The sequence below is a fragment of the Solanum pennellii genome, chromosome 9 (assembly GCF_001406875.1).
Source record: "Solanum pennellii chromosome 9, SPENNV200".
Taxonomy (NCBI): Eukaryota; Viridiplantae; Streptophyta; class Magnoliopsida; order Solanales; family Solanaceae; genus Solanum; species Solanum pennellii.
This window is the reverse complement of record NC_028645.1, coordinates 17,074,466-17,086,269: the sequence shown is the minus strand read 5'-3', so window position 1 is coordinate 17,086,269 and position 11,804 is coordinate 17,074,466. Positions and strand designations below refer to the sequence as shown.

The 11,804-nt window shown below is 33.4% G+C and overlaps 1 protein-coding gene and 1 long non-coding RNA gene across 2 annotated transcripts; both read right to left on the bottom strand.

The window, feature by feature from the left end:
- Positions 1-1,248: 1,248 nt before the first annotated feature.
- On the bottom strand, positions 1,249-2,390 carry LOC114078625. Its single transcript, XR_003580276.1, has 2 exons — positions 2,310-2,390; positions 1,249-2,209 (listed from the first exon to the last, which is right to left on the bottom strand). It is a non-coding gene; the product is annotated as an uncharacterized LOC114078625 (long non-coding RNA).
- A 2,978-nt stretch (positions 2,391-5,368) lies between these two features.
- On the bottom strand, positions 5,369-7,452 carry LOC114074016. The gene is made up of 3 exons (XM_027911939.1): positions 7,358-7,452; positions 6,588-7,013; positions 5,369-5,687 (listed from the first exon to the last, which is right to left on the bottom strand). Exons 1-3 carry the CDS (start codon positions 7,450-7,452, stop codon positions 5,369-5,371), a joined length of 840 nt encoding a protein of 279 aa, XP_027767740.1.
- Positions 7,453-11,804: the final 4,352 nt, after the last annotated feature.

Genomic DNA, 11,804 nt, shown 5'->3' with positions numbered 1-11,804 from the left:
TTTTTATTAATGAGTTTAAGTCTTCCGCATTACTTTCTGTTGATATTAAATTGAAATGTTAAGCTTTAGATTGGTTGGTTCGCTCACATAGGAGGGTAAGTGTGGGTGCCAGTCGCGGCTCGGTTTTGGGTCGTGACAAAAGATCATATATTTATTGATTTTGATCTTTTAATTTTTTGTGTCATTAAATTATACATTGTTTATATTTTTTTTTATTGTTTATAGATTCTAAAAAAACAAAATTCTATGTGAAATTTAGCCTAAAGATGGAGATTTGAACCTTCGTCACGCAACGAAGGATGCACATAATGAAGGTGCTAGCCATATGAGGTAATTAATCTTACTCTTTTTTTTTCTGATAATTTTATGCATGTTTTTTTTCTTCTTTTAGACTTTGTTAGATGTTAAAAAAGGATATACTTGAAATAAATTGAACTAATAACATATATTGGTAATAGCAGATATAGGTACCTTTTAAAATTAGCTCAAATTATAATAACTAATTCTTTTAGACGTTTTTCACATGTACAAGGAAGAAATTAACTAGGTAATGACATTGCTATCTTATAATAACTATCCATTTGAACTCTAGATTGCTCAACTATAAGTAATTACAATTAATTGATTAAACAAAGATTTTAATTTAATGTTTGTGCATGAATAATTTAAGTGTGTTTATAATATAATTTTTGTTGTATAAAATATAGTTTTATGTGGCATGAGTTAGTTTATTCTATTATTAAATCCTTTCGCATATACTTTTAGAAGTTTGTTTAATCTTTTTCATGAAGAATACATTAATTTGAGTACTTTGATATAGAAAATAGATGGAACTACAATTGCATGTCCCTCCTCCTCCAATTGCTTTCGAGATGATTGATCGGAGGATCTTTGTGTTAGGTCTAAACTCTGTTTCGGATCCTGTAAGTCATGAATCACCCACTTTATACGAGCAAGTCCGTAACAATATGTTACCATATTTGGAGCTCACTTTGGCAACCAGAAGTACTTCAATTGCGCATCCACCGCCACATTGTCAATGTATTAGTTGCCGTGCATCTTCAATCAAGATGCATTAATGAAAAATATTGGTGTAAAATATGATATTTAAGGGGGGAGGGGGGGGTTGAGGGGTGAATTAAATAAAAACTCTTAGTCGACTACCTGTTAACGTTAGTTGACTATCCTGCAGATTAGTATATAAGTAAATAACAAATATAGTTTGCAGAAAGTAAAGAACACCAGAAATTTTATACTGGTTCGGATCACCAATATGGTGCCTAGTCCAGTCCCCTTGGGTTTCAAGGGCTTTCCTTTAGAGATTTTCGGGGTATTGAGTTACAGCAATTCAGAACTTGATCATGTCTGATATGCAAATCAGATTTCTATATGACACTGCCTCTAAGTTGTAAACCTACACTCAGTTTTTTTCTTTTTCTTTTCTGTTCAATTATATCACTCACGTGTTTACAAAGATTTATGAAAGATAAAATAAGGTTGTATGCAAAGCTCAAGTGAAGTTGCGTGATTATCTTGGTCTTCTAAGTTCTTCATTTATAGGCTGAGAGTTGAGGCGTATTTTCTCTCGAGTTGAGGCGTATTTTATCTCTTTTTAGAAAACCCAAGGGAATTTCCTTCAATCAAGAGTTTGTAATGATACCTTGATTGAGTAAGATTTTGTCTCTAACTTGATTTGTCATTCCAAGTTGATTTCTGCCTTGAATCAGAGGTTGACTAGTTGTCATATGCTGATCTTCTTTTGGTCATGTAATGATCTCCTTCCTTTGTTGATGCGATTTTCCTTTTGGTGCTGAGGTTAAATTTCCTTGATTGATATTGTCAATCATTGTTGATATCCCTTTTCTTTGATAATCTGCTTTTTCCTTTTCAGTTTCTGGAGATTGAATTTGTGATTGATTCAGCATCTAGAGTGATTGCATAATCCCGAATTTCTTGCGATGTGATTTGTCTTCAATTTATTTGATTGGAATGCCTTTGAGATATTACTTCGTGTTCCTGTCATTATTCAAAACATGACAAGTTAACAATTTCCCCTTTTTTATAATGACAACTTGCAGTTTATGATATCTAATTTTACTTCCCTGTTAATTTGTAGCTCCCCCTGCATGTGTTCTCCCCCTTGCTCTAGCGATAGGTGACAGTTGATATGTAGATATTGCTAACAGTTGATATGTAGACTTTGTCTCCCCTTTTGTCATAATCAAAAAGGAAAAACAGAACATAAAAGAACACAGAAAATAGATCAAGTCCAAAACAGCTAAAAAGATAAGCAGTGATGAGGACGGCACCTCAATATTACAGTCCACAAAAATGAGATAAAAGAGGAGACACAGATCCACAGAAGTCTTAAAAAAATACCAACACTTAATGTTTAGGACAAATTACCTATATACACATCTTTATTTTCCATAATTTCTATTATTCCTTATCATTTTAAAATATTTCTAAAATTCCTTATTTTTTTTCAATTCTCAAGTCAACAAGATACATAAATATCACAGCCTTAACATACGATTTTCTTCCTTTTTTACACTCCTTTAATCTCTCCCTAATTTCATTTCATAATATTATCAGTTACAATTTTCATATTAATTGATTTACAAAAGGATTCTCTCTCCACTAAATCAAATTTAAACTACTCAATAGTTGTCTTTTTCAATTTCATTTTTTTCTTCTTTATTTCCTGATAAAGTGTGTCACCTCCATAGTCGTCTTCTTCAACTTTATTTTTTTCTTCTTAGTTCTTGATACACACGGATTAAGATCCTTATTTTAGTATTATAATTACTCAACTAGTTGAAGAAGCATGCATCTAGGACTTCTAAATAGATTGTGAAAAAACGCTCAAAAAGACCAAAAAAATTGATCTACTGGTGGCTTTGGTAAGGACTTTGGACTGAGATCCATGAATGATGTCTATGTTAATAGTTCAAAACAAAGATTCAAGGGTAAATGTAGAAAAAAATTTGGATGTACATTTATCTTCTAAAGTGAATGTTGAGAAGGAGAAATCGAAATAGATCAAGTTGTTGATTTTCTTGTTCATCTTTTTCTGATATATATGGGTTCAGATTTCTAATGTATCTTGTTGTTTTTGTTTCTTAAATTAATTTATAAAACCTTAATTTCAACATTATTATACATTATAATTTCATCATGTACAATGTATCATGTTTAAATACTAAATTATTCTTATGATTATAGTATGGGATACATTAACTGTTTTTTAATGTATGTAGTTAACTTTGTTTCTCAAATTAATGTATAATGTCTTTATTTCAACACTTCGATACATTACGATTTTATTATGCACAATATATCGTGTTCAAATATTAGTTTTGATACATAAACTTAATTAGTTTTCATACTTGATAAAAAATTTCTACCAAATGTATCATCTATCAAGGTGTTGCTATGTATCTTCTATCTTGTTCAAATTTAGAAGGATATGTATACGTACACAATACATGATACATTAAAGTGTCAAACAAGTATGTATCAGATTCATAAATGGTGCTACATAAATATTATTATCAAAAGTCTATTTAGTTTGAGGCAATATATGAAGATCATGTACACAATATTTTCTGTCATTTAAACAATGTTAATATCAAATACCCTTTTATCAAACACAATTGTACAAATTGTGTGTTAGATACACAATTTTACATCTATGAAATCATATAATTGATACATGATACTCTATATCAGATACACAACATTCTATTTTTGCATGAGTAAATACACAATATTTTAGCGATTGATACGTAAATTTGAATATATACTAATGATATCTGATACCTAGAAACTACAAAAAGTAATGTATCAATCTCAAACCTAACATTTGTATGAACACCAATTGCTTATTTAATGTATCTAATAGAAATACAAAACTTATCAATTTAAAAGAGAAACATAAATTGTAATGTATTTATAAATCAATCCATATCAAAAAAATATTCAAAAAAAGATAACGCAACATTACAGAATGTATGAATGATCTACCAAAGCTATGCATCTCTTTAGCATTTGTGTTTGTTGTATCAATGCATAACGAATACATTAAAAATCCCAACTCTTGTTTCTTCACCTCACCAATGTATTAGATCTCCAATTTTTTCAATAACTTATCGATCTTTATTCAACTGTAATGGTTGATTTGAGATTCACAAATCAATATTTTGACCAACAACAATTTCATCACTTTCGTATCGTTCATACCTCACCTCACTTTCTCATATTTTGAAATGTCTCAACAAGATCGACATGTTCAAGTTGTATCAGTACAATTTGTCGACAACTTTGATTCAAAAATTTGAGATTATTTTAGAAAGAATCAGAAGAAGAATTTTGGGATAGATTAACTAGATTTTAATGTATTATGAAATACAAATTTCAAATGGACATAGTTTCTTTTATCATTTCCTACTATGGTGCCTACGATCAAGATGGAACGAAGAGGAGGCCAAACAACATAATCAACATTTTCCTATGATTTCCTTCTGCTATATATCGGGTTTTCAAGTTCTTCCTCATCTCATCGATGTACTGCAATAGTGAACTTGAGATTCACACAAAATTATTTGTCCAACTACTGTTCATTATGTATCTTATCAAATTTTTGATAAATTTGAATGATTATTTTATAAACATGATTCAATGAATAGAAAGAAAAAAATGAATTTTAAATTTGTTGATTCTGGAAGCATTTGCATCTGACTGAATATTTGAAAGAGAATTGATGGAAGAAAATTTGAATTTTGAATTGATTGAAGTTGTTACCATTTGGGAGAGATTGACATCAAATTAATTAACATGATTTGAGGAAGTTCACATTCGAAATGGATTTTCTTTCCTTTAAAAGTGTAACTGAATTTGTTTTAATGTATCAAAATTTATGTATCCATCTCGTTTGCTATGTATCCGGATAGCACTTATTTTGAGAGATTTTTGTAAATAGAAAAATAGTAAGGACAGAATGTAATTTAGGTCATTACACTATGAGGTTTAGGTAAGTTATACTAATGTTTACCCAGGAAGTACATGAGTGTGTTGAGCACATTTCGGCAGAAGGTATCATAGGATCGCTCCACATTTTTGGAGAAGTTGGAGTAGGAGGTGTTCACAGTAAAAGCCAAGTCTTTTTGAGCTCAGGCAACCTCGGTTTTGACAGATTTGACTCCTTTGAGTATAGAGTTGACTTATCAAAGATCTTTCTTTTTAAGTCCATCAATTCCCAACCGCAGTTTTCCGATGTCAGTGCTTGAGTCCTTTTGTAGATGGAGAACTTTCACAAGAGTGTCCTGCATTACCTGCATGTTATCTTCCAACCTATCAAGTCTTACCTTTATTTGTCAGTTTCTTGAAGAAGCAGGGCAATAGAGTCGGCAGAGATACGAGTTGCTTTTGGAGTATCAGCTCTTTGTTGCACAGATTCATTTTTATACCATTTTGAGTTTATCAGAACATAGCCCATGCTTGAGAATGTGCGAGTGTCATATGTGGCATCGATAAGAGTCGGAATGTACGGAGAGGGATCCACAGGAGAGTCGACTATGATGCGTGAGATAAATGAACCATATGGTAAACTTGCAGAGAGATTGTTGTGCGCTGAGCTTTTAACCATGAATTCACGAAACCAAGTTGCCCAGTTAATGGGGAACTTCCTCAAAATACAGTAAAGCACGTAAACATCTTTGTTAGAGATGTTAATGAGGAACCCTTCCGAGGTAAAAGAGTAGTAGCCATGATATGAGCGAGTATGCGGTTCTCAAAGCCAAGAGAGAGAGGACCAACGTTTGTAAGATCAACACCAGGTTCAGAGACAAAAAGTTTAGCATCAATAATGAAGTTTATCAGGCCCATGCATGAAGGGAGTATTACCAGAAAACTCAAATCCAAACACATCTTTAAATAAAAAATCATTTATCACAATGCGATAATAAATGACTATATAAACAATTATTAATTTCATAATAGAATAAGAAAAGATAGGAAAAAAAACAAATACACGGTAATAAACAGTTAAACACTTATTATAAAGAAATAATAGGCACTAAATAAGGTATGATCAGATATTAGACACAGTAATGCAAAAGCAACTTCTAAGATAACAGAATCTTTCTTAAAGTAAGGGTTTTGTGAAAATGTCAGCAAACTGATTTTATGAGTCAATAAATTCAAGAGAAAAATCCGCATTTTTCACATGATCATGAATAAAATGATGCTTAATGTCAATATGTTTAGCTCTAGAATGATGCACAGTGTATTTGGACAGACTGATAGCGCTTGTATTATGACAAAAAGAGGTAGCCCTTCAAAATATAAATTATAATCAAGTAGTTGATGCATTACCATAAAAGTTGAGTGTCGCAGCTTCCTATAGCCATGTACTCAGATTCGGTGGTAGATACAGACACGGATGTTTGTTTCTTGCTATGTCAGGAAATAAGAGAATTTCCTAAAAATTGACATGCTCCACTATTACTCTTCCTGTCCTTTTTATCACTTACAAAATCATCATCTGAATAACCAATGAGATCAAAGTTTTTTCAGAGAAAGGATACCATAACTCCATATCAGAGGTTCCAATAAGATATCTTATGATACGTTTCACAGCTGTGAGATGGGATTCTTTCGGAGCTGATTGAAATCTGGCACACTTGCAGACACTGAACATGATATTTGGACGACTGGCAGTATGATAGAGTAATGAACCTATCATTCTTTGATATATTTTTTCATCAACATCTTTCCCTGCTAAGTCGGTATCCAAGCATGTAGAGGGACTCATAGGAGCGCCAAATGCTTTACCCTTTTCAAGACCAAATTTCTTGATAAGTTCTTTTGCATATTTGCCTGGATTGATGAAAATACCTTTGTCTGATTGCTTAATTTGTAGATCGAGGAAAAACGATAACTCTCCCATGAGACTCATTTCAAATTCTCCTTTCATAAGACTTGCAAAGTTCTCATAGAGAGAAGGTTCAGAGCTACCAAAAATGATGTCATCAACATAAATTTGAACAATAAGAATACAGGAGTTTGATTTCTTATTAAATAGAGTTGTGTCAATATTACCTCGCTGAAAATCATTTTTGATAAGGAAGGTGCTCAGACATTCATACCAAGCTTTAGGGGCTTGTTAAAGATCGTACAGAGCTTTTGAAATTTCAAAAACATGGTAAGGACATGAAGGATTTTCAAACCAGGAGATTGTTTTACAAACACTTCTTCTTTTATATAGCCATTTAAAAAGGCGCTTTTGACATCCATTTGAAAGAGTTTGAATTTTTTGAAAGATGCATAAGCTAACAAAATTAGAATGGATTCTAACCTTACTACAGGAGCAAATGTTTCATCGTAGTCAATTTCTTCCTGTTGGGATAACCTTGAGCTACTAACATTGCTTTGTTTCGAATGATATTCCATCTTCGTTTACCTTGTTGCAAAACACCCATTTGGTTCCAATAATTGAGCAGTTTTTTGGTCTTTCAATGAGAGTCCAGACTTGATTTTGTTTAAATTGCTCGAGTTCTTCTTCCATGGCATGTATACAAGATTCATCTTCCAGTGCTTCATTTATTTGTTTTGGTTCCATTTGCGATATAAGAGCTAAAGAAGCCTGTTTTCGCAGAGATGATCTTGTTTGGATTTTATCATCAGGCTTTCCCAAAATGAATTTTTCAGGATAGCTGGCATTGTGCCTCCATTCCCTAGGTATGTTTCCTTTGACTGTTGTGTAGTCGACTCTGCTTCTACAGTAGCTCACTCCATAATCGTCATTTCCATGGGCATTTTTGAGACTTCTTCTGTCATCTTAATATGACTGATGTCATTGTCATTTGCCTTGTTTTCCTGCATTCTTGGATTTGTATCATCAAATACCACATGAACAGATTCTTCTACACTTAATGTTCTTTTATTAAAAACATGAAAAGCTCTACTAAGGGGAGCATAGCCTAAGAATATACCTTCATCACTCCTTGGGTCGAACTTACCGAGATTATTCTTACCATTATTGTGAATAAAGCACTTACATCCAAAGGGATGGAAATAGCTAATGTTTGGTTTCTTTCCTCTCCAAAGTTCGTACGGAGTCTTCTTCAATATAGGTCTTATCAGGTACCTATTTTGAATGTGGCATGAAGTACTTACTACTTCTGCCCAGAAGTGATCTAGAAGACTGCGGTCGAGCAGCATGGTTCTTGCAATATCTTGTAGAGATCGATTCTTTGTCTCTACTACTCCGTTTTGTTGTGGTGGTCTGGTTGATGAGAAGTTTTGAGTGAAACCATTTTCATTACAGAATTCCTCAAAGGATTTATTTTCAAATTCGCCTCCATGATGACTGTGAATAGTTGTTATATAGTGTCCTGCTTCTCTTTGAACCCTTTTACATAATGCTTCAAAATTAGCAAAACGCTTCATTTTTTGTGAGTTAAAAATATTACCCATGTAAATCTTGAGAAGTCATCAACTATTACAAATGCATACCTTTTACCTCCTATACTGGCAGTTCTAGTGGGACCAAAGAGATCCATATGAAGAAGTTGCAGGGGTTTAGAAGTACTCACAATATCCTTTCCTTTAAACGATGAGCGAGTTTCCTTACCAAGTTGACATGCATCACACACATGATCTTTTCCAAACTTTAGTTTTGGTAAGTCAATTACTAACTCAAGTCTAGATAGTTTTTCAAGAGCGTGCATACCTGCATATCCAAGCTTTCGATCCCATAGCCAAGGATCATTGGTCACTGTAGTAAGACATGTAAGAGATGGAAAATCAACATTATTTAGCACATATATATTGTTTACTTGATCTCCGATAAGTGTGAGATTTTTCTCAAGATGTTTTATGATGCATCTGGTTGTATTGAAGTTAACTTGTAATCCGGCATCGCATAGTTGGCTAATACTGAGAAGATTATGTTTGAGTCCTTCAACCACATATAATTCGATTAGATCACATGTTGAACTGAGAGTGATAGACCCGACTCCAGTTACTTCTCCTTTAGCATTATCTCTGAATCCAACGCATCCTCCATCAAATTTCATTGTAGTCTTGAAACTTTCTTTCTTTCGACACATATGTTTGGAGCATTCACTGTCAAGTACCCACATTCCTTTCCTGTAGGTTTTCTTGGATTGCTCCTGCAAAACAATAAGATTAATTTCTTTTAGAAGTATTTTTGGGTCCTTGATGGTTAGAGATTTTTGGTCGCCATATCCATTTTCCAAAAGTGTATTTTCTACAATTAAAAGATTTATGACCAAGGTCACCACAAGTATAGCAAGTAACTGTAATAGAAGTTTCAGAAGAATGAGAGTTTGAAATAAATTTGTTCGATCTGTAAGGACTATAGTTTTGAGAATTTCTTCTATAATTCACCGTTCTGTTTGATTGGAAAGAACTGTGACTCGAAAATTTTCTGACATTGTTTAATTTCATCTTGAATGCTTCCAATTCTTCTGTTAGTAAATCAATCTCAATCTGACTACTTCGAGAAGGATTTGCCAGTCTTTCTTTTCTCAAGCAATCTTGTTATACTCATCAATAATCTTTTGTTGTTCATCTGCAACCATGTCCAAGGAATTTTGTAAATCATTACAATTAGAGCATTGATACGTCTTACCTCACTGGTTTCGCCAAATGCCATGAAACATAGGTTAGCCATTTTGTCATACTCATTGTCAGTTGTTTCTCCTTGTTCCCAGGCTCCGAGACTTTTTGGATCTTGATTTCTACGATTGCTTCTTCTCCTTCTTTTTGGACAATTTTGCTTGATGTGTCCAGGTTCTCCGCAATAGTAGCATCGATCATCATTTCGTTTGAACTCATTTTTCTGAAACTCATGTTGAGGTCGTTGTTTTCTTTATCTGATCATTTTTCTTACTCTACGGTTGATAAGAGCCATTCCTTCGTCTTGATTTTCATCTCCTTCCTCTCCAATTTCACAAGTCTTAGCTGTAAAAGCCACATTCTTCTTTTTCTCATCCTTATGGTACATGTTAATATGATTTTGTTCATAAGCCATCAAGTTACCTCTGAGCGCATCATATGTCATATTCTGCAAGTCTCCCTCTTCAAGGAAAGCAAATTTTGTTTCCCAAGCCTTTGGAAGGCTTCTGACAAGTTTGCTAACTTGTAGTGAGTTTGAATACACCATTCCCAGATATTTTAGTTCACATACAATTTTGCTGAACCTTGAGAACATGGATTCAACGTTTTTATCATCGGCCATTTTGAACAATTCGTATTCATTTACAAGAGAGCTGCTTCGAGCTTCCTTTACTTTAGTAGTGCCTTCTTAGGTTACTTCAAGTTTGTCCCACATCTCTTTCGCAGTTTCACAAGTTGAGATTTTATCATATTTAGCTCCGCTTACTGCACAATATAACAAACTTATAGCTCTAGCATTAGTATGAATTACCTCTTGATGTTCTTTGGTGATATCGAAAGATTCAGGGTCAAATGATTTTTCAGTTCCATCCTTCTCAGTTAGATCGAGAATAGGCTTTGGTCCTCTCTTGATACCTATCCAAGCTTGATGGTCATTTGAGGTGACAAAGATTGTGAATCTATATTTCCAATGAGGATAATGTTGTCCGTTGAAGTAAGGTGGTCAATGTGAAGAGTGTTCGTCTTGAAGTAATGCACCAAGTATTTGATAGTGTGTCATTTGATCTTTACTCATGTGTGGTTAAACACTGAATCTGTGAGACTTGCTCTGATACCAATTGATATTTAAGAGGGGGGTGGATTAAATAAAAACTCTTAGTCGACTACCTGTTTACGTTAGTTGACTATCCTGCAGATTAATATATAAGCAGATAATAAAGATAGTTTGCAGAAAGTAAAGAACACCAGAAATTTTGTAATGGTTCGGATCACCAGTGTGGTGCCTAGTCCAGTCCCCTTGGGTTTCAAGGGCTTTTCTTAAGATCTATTCGGAGTATTGAGTTACAACAATGCAGCACTTGTTCCTGTCTGATATGCAAATTAGATTTCTATATGACACTGCCTCAACTTGTAAACCTAAACTCAGTCTTTTTATTTTTCTTTTCTTTTCAATTGTATCACTCACGTGTTTACAAAGCTTTATGAAAGATAAAATAAGGTTGTATGCAAAGCTCAAGTGAAGTTGCGTGATTATGTTGATCTTCTAAGTTCTTCATTTATAGGTTGAGAGTTGAGGCGTATTTTCGCTCTTTTTGGAAAACCCAAGGGAATTTCCTTCAATCAAGGGTTTGTAATGATACCTTGATTGAGTAGGATTTTGTCTCTAACTTGATTTGTCATGCCAAGTTGATTTCTGCCTTGAATCAGAGGTTGACTAGTTGTCATATGTTGATCTTCTTTTGCTCATGTAATGATCTCCTTCCTTTGTTAATGCGATTTTCCTTTTGGTGCTGAGGTTAAATTTCCTTGTTTGATTTTGTCAATCATTGTTGATATCCCTTTCCGTTGATACTGTACTTTTTTTTTCCAGTTTCTGGAGACTGAATTTGTGATTGAGTCAACATCTAGAGTGATTGCATAATCCCGAATTTCTTGCGATGTGATTTGTCCTTGATTTACTTGATTGGTCTGCCTCTGAGATATTACTTCGTGATCCTGTCATTATTCAAAATATTGCCAGTTAACAAAATATCCATCAAACGAACATTTATGGATGGTTAAGTTGTTCTAACTGTTTTTTTTATTTGAGTTATAGAATTTTAACTATGCTTTTTAGCGTTTTGAATTTTGTAGAATCCTTACTTTAATTATTCCTTCAT

Coding starts and splice junctions, on each gene's coding strand:
- LOC114074016 (XM_027911939.1), bottom strand. CDS start 7,452: ATGGAATATCATTCGAAACAAAGCAATGTTAGTAGCTCAAGGTTATCC. Junction 7,014..7,357: donor ACATTTGCTCCTGTAGTAAG/GTTAGAATCCAT, acceptor CATTTTTGGTAG/CTCTGAACCTTCTCTCTATG. Junction 5,688..6,587: donor ACCTCTGATATGGAGTTATG/GTATCCTTTCTC, acceptor CTGTATTTTGAG/GAAGTTCCCCATTAACTGGG.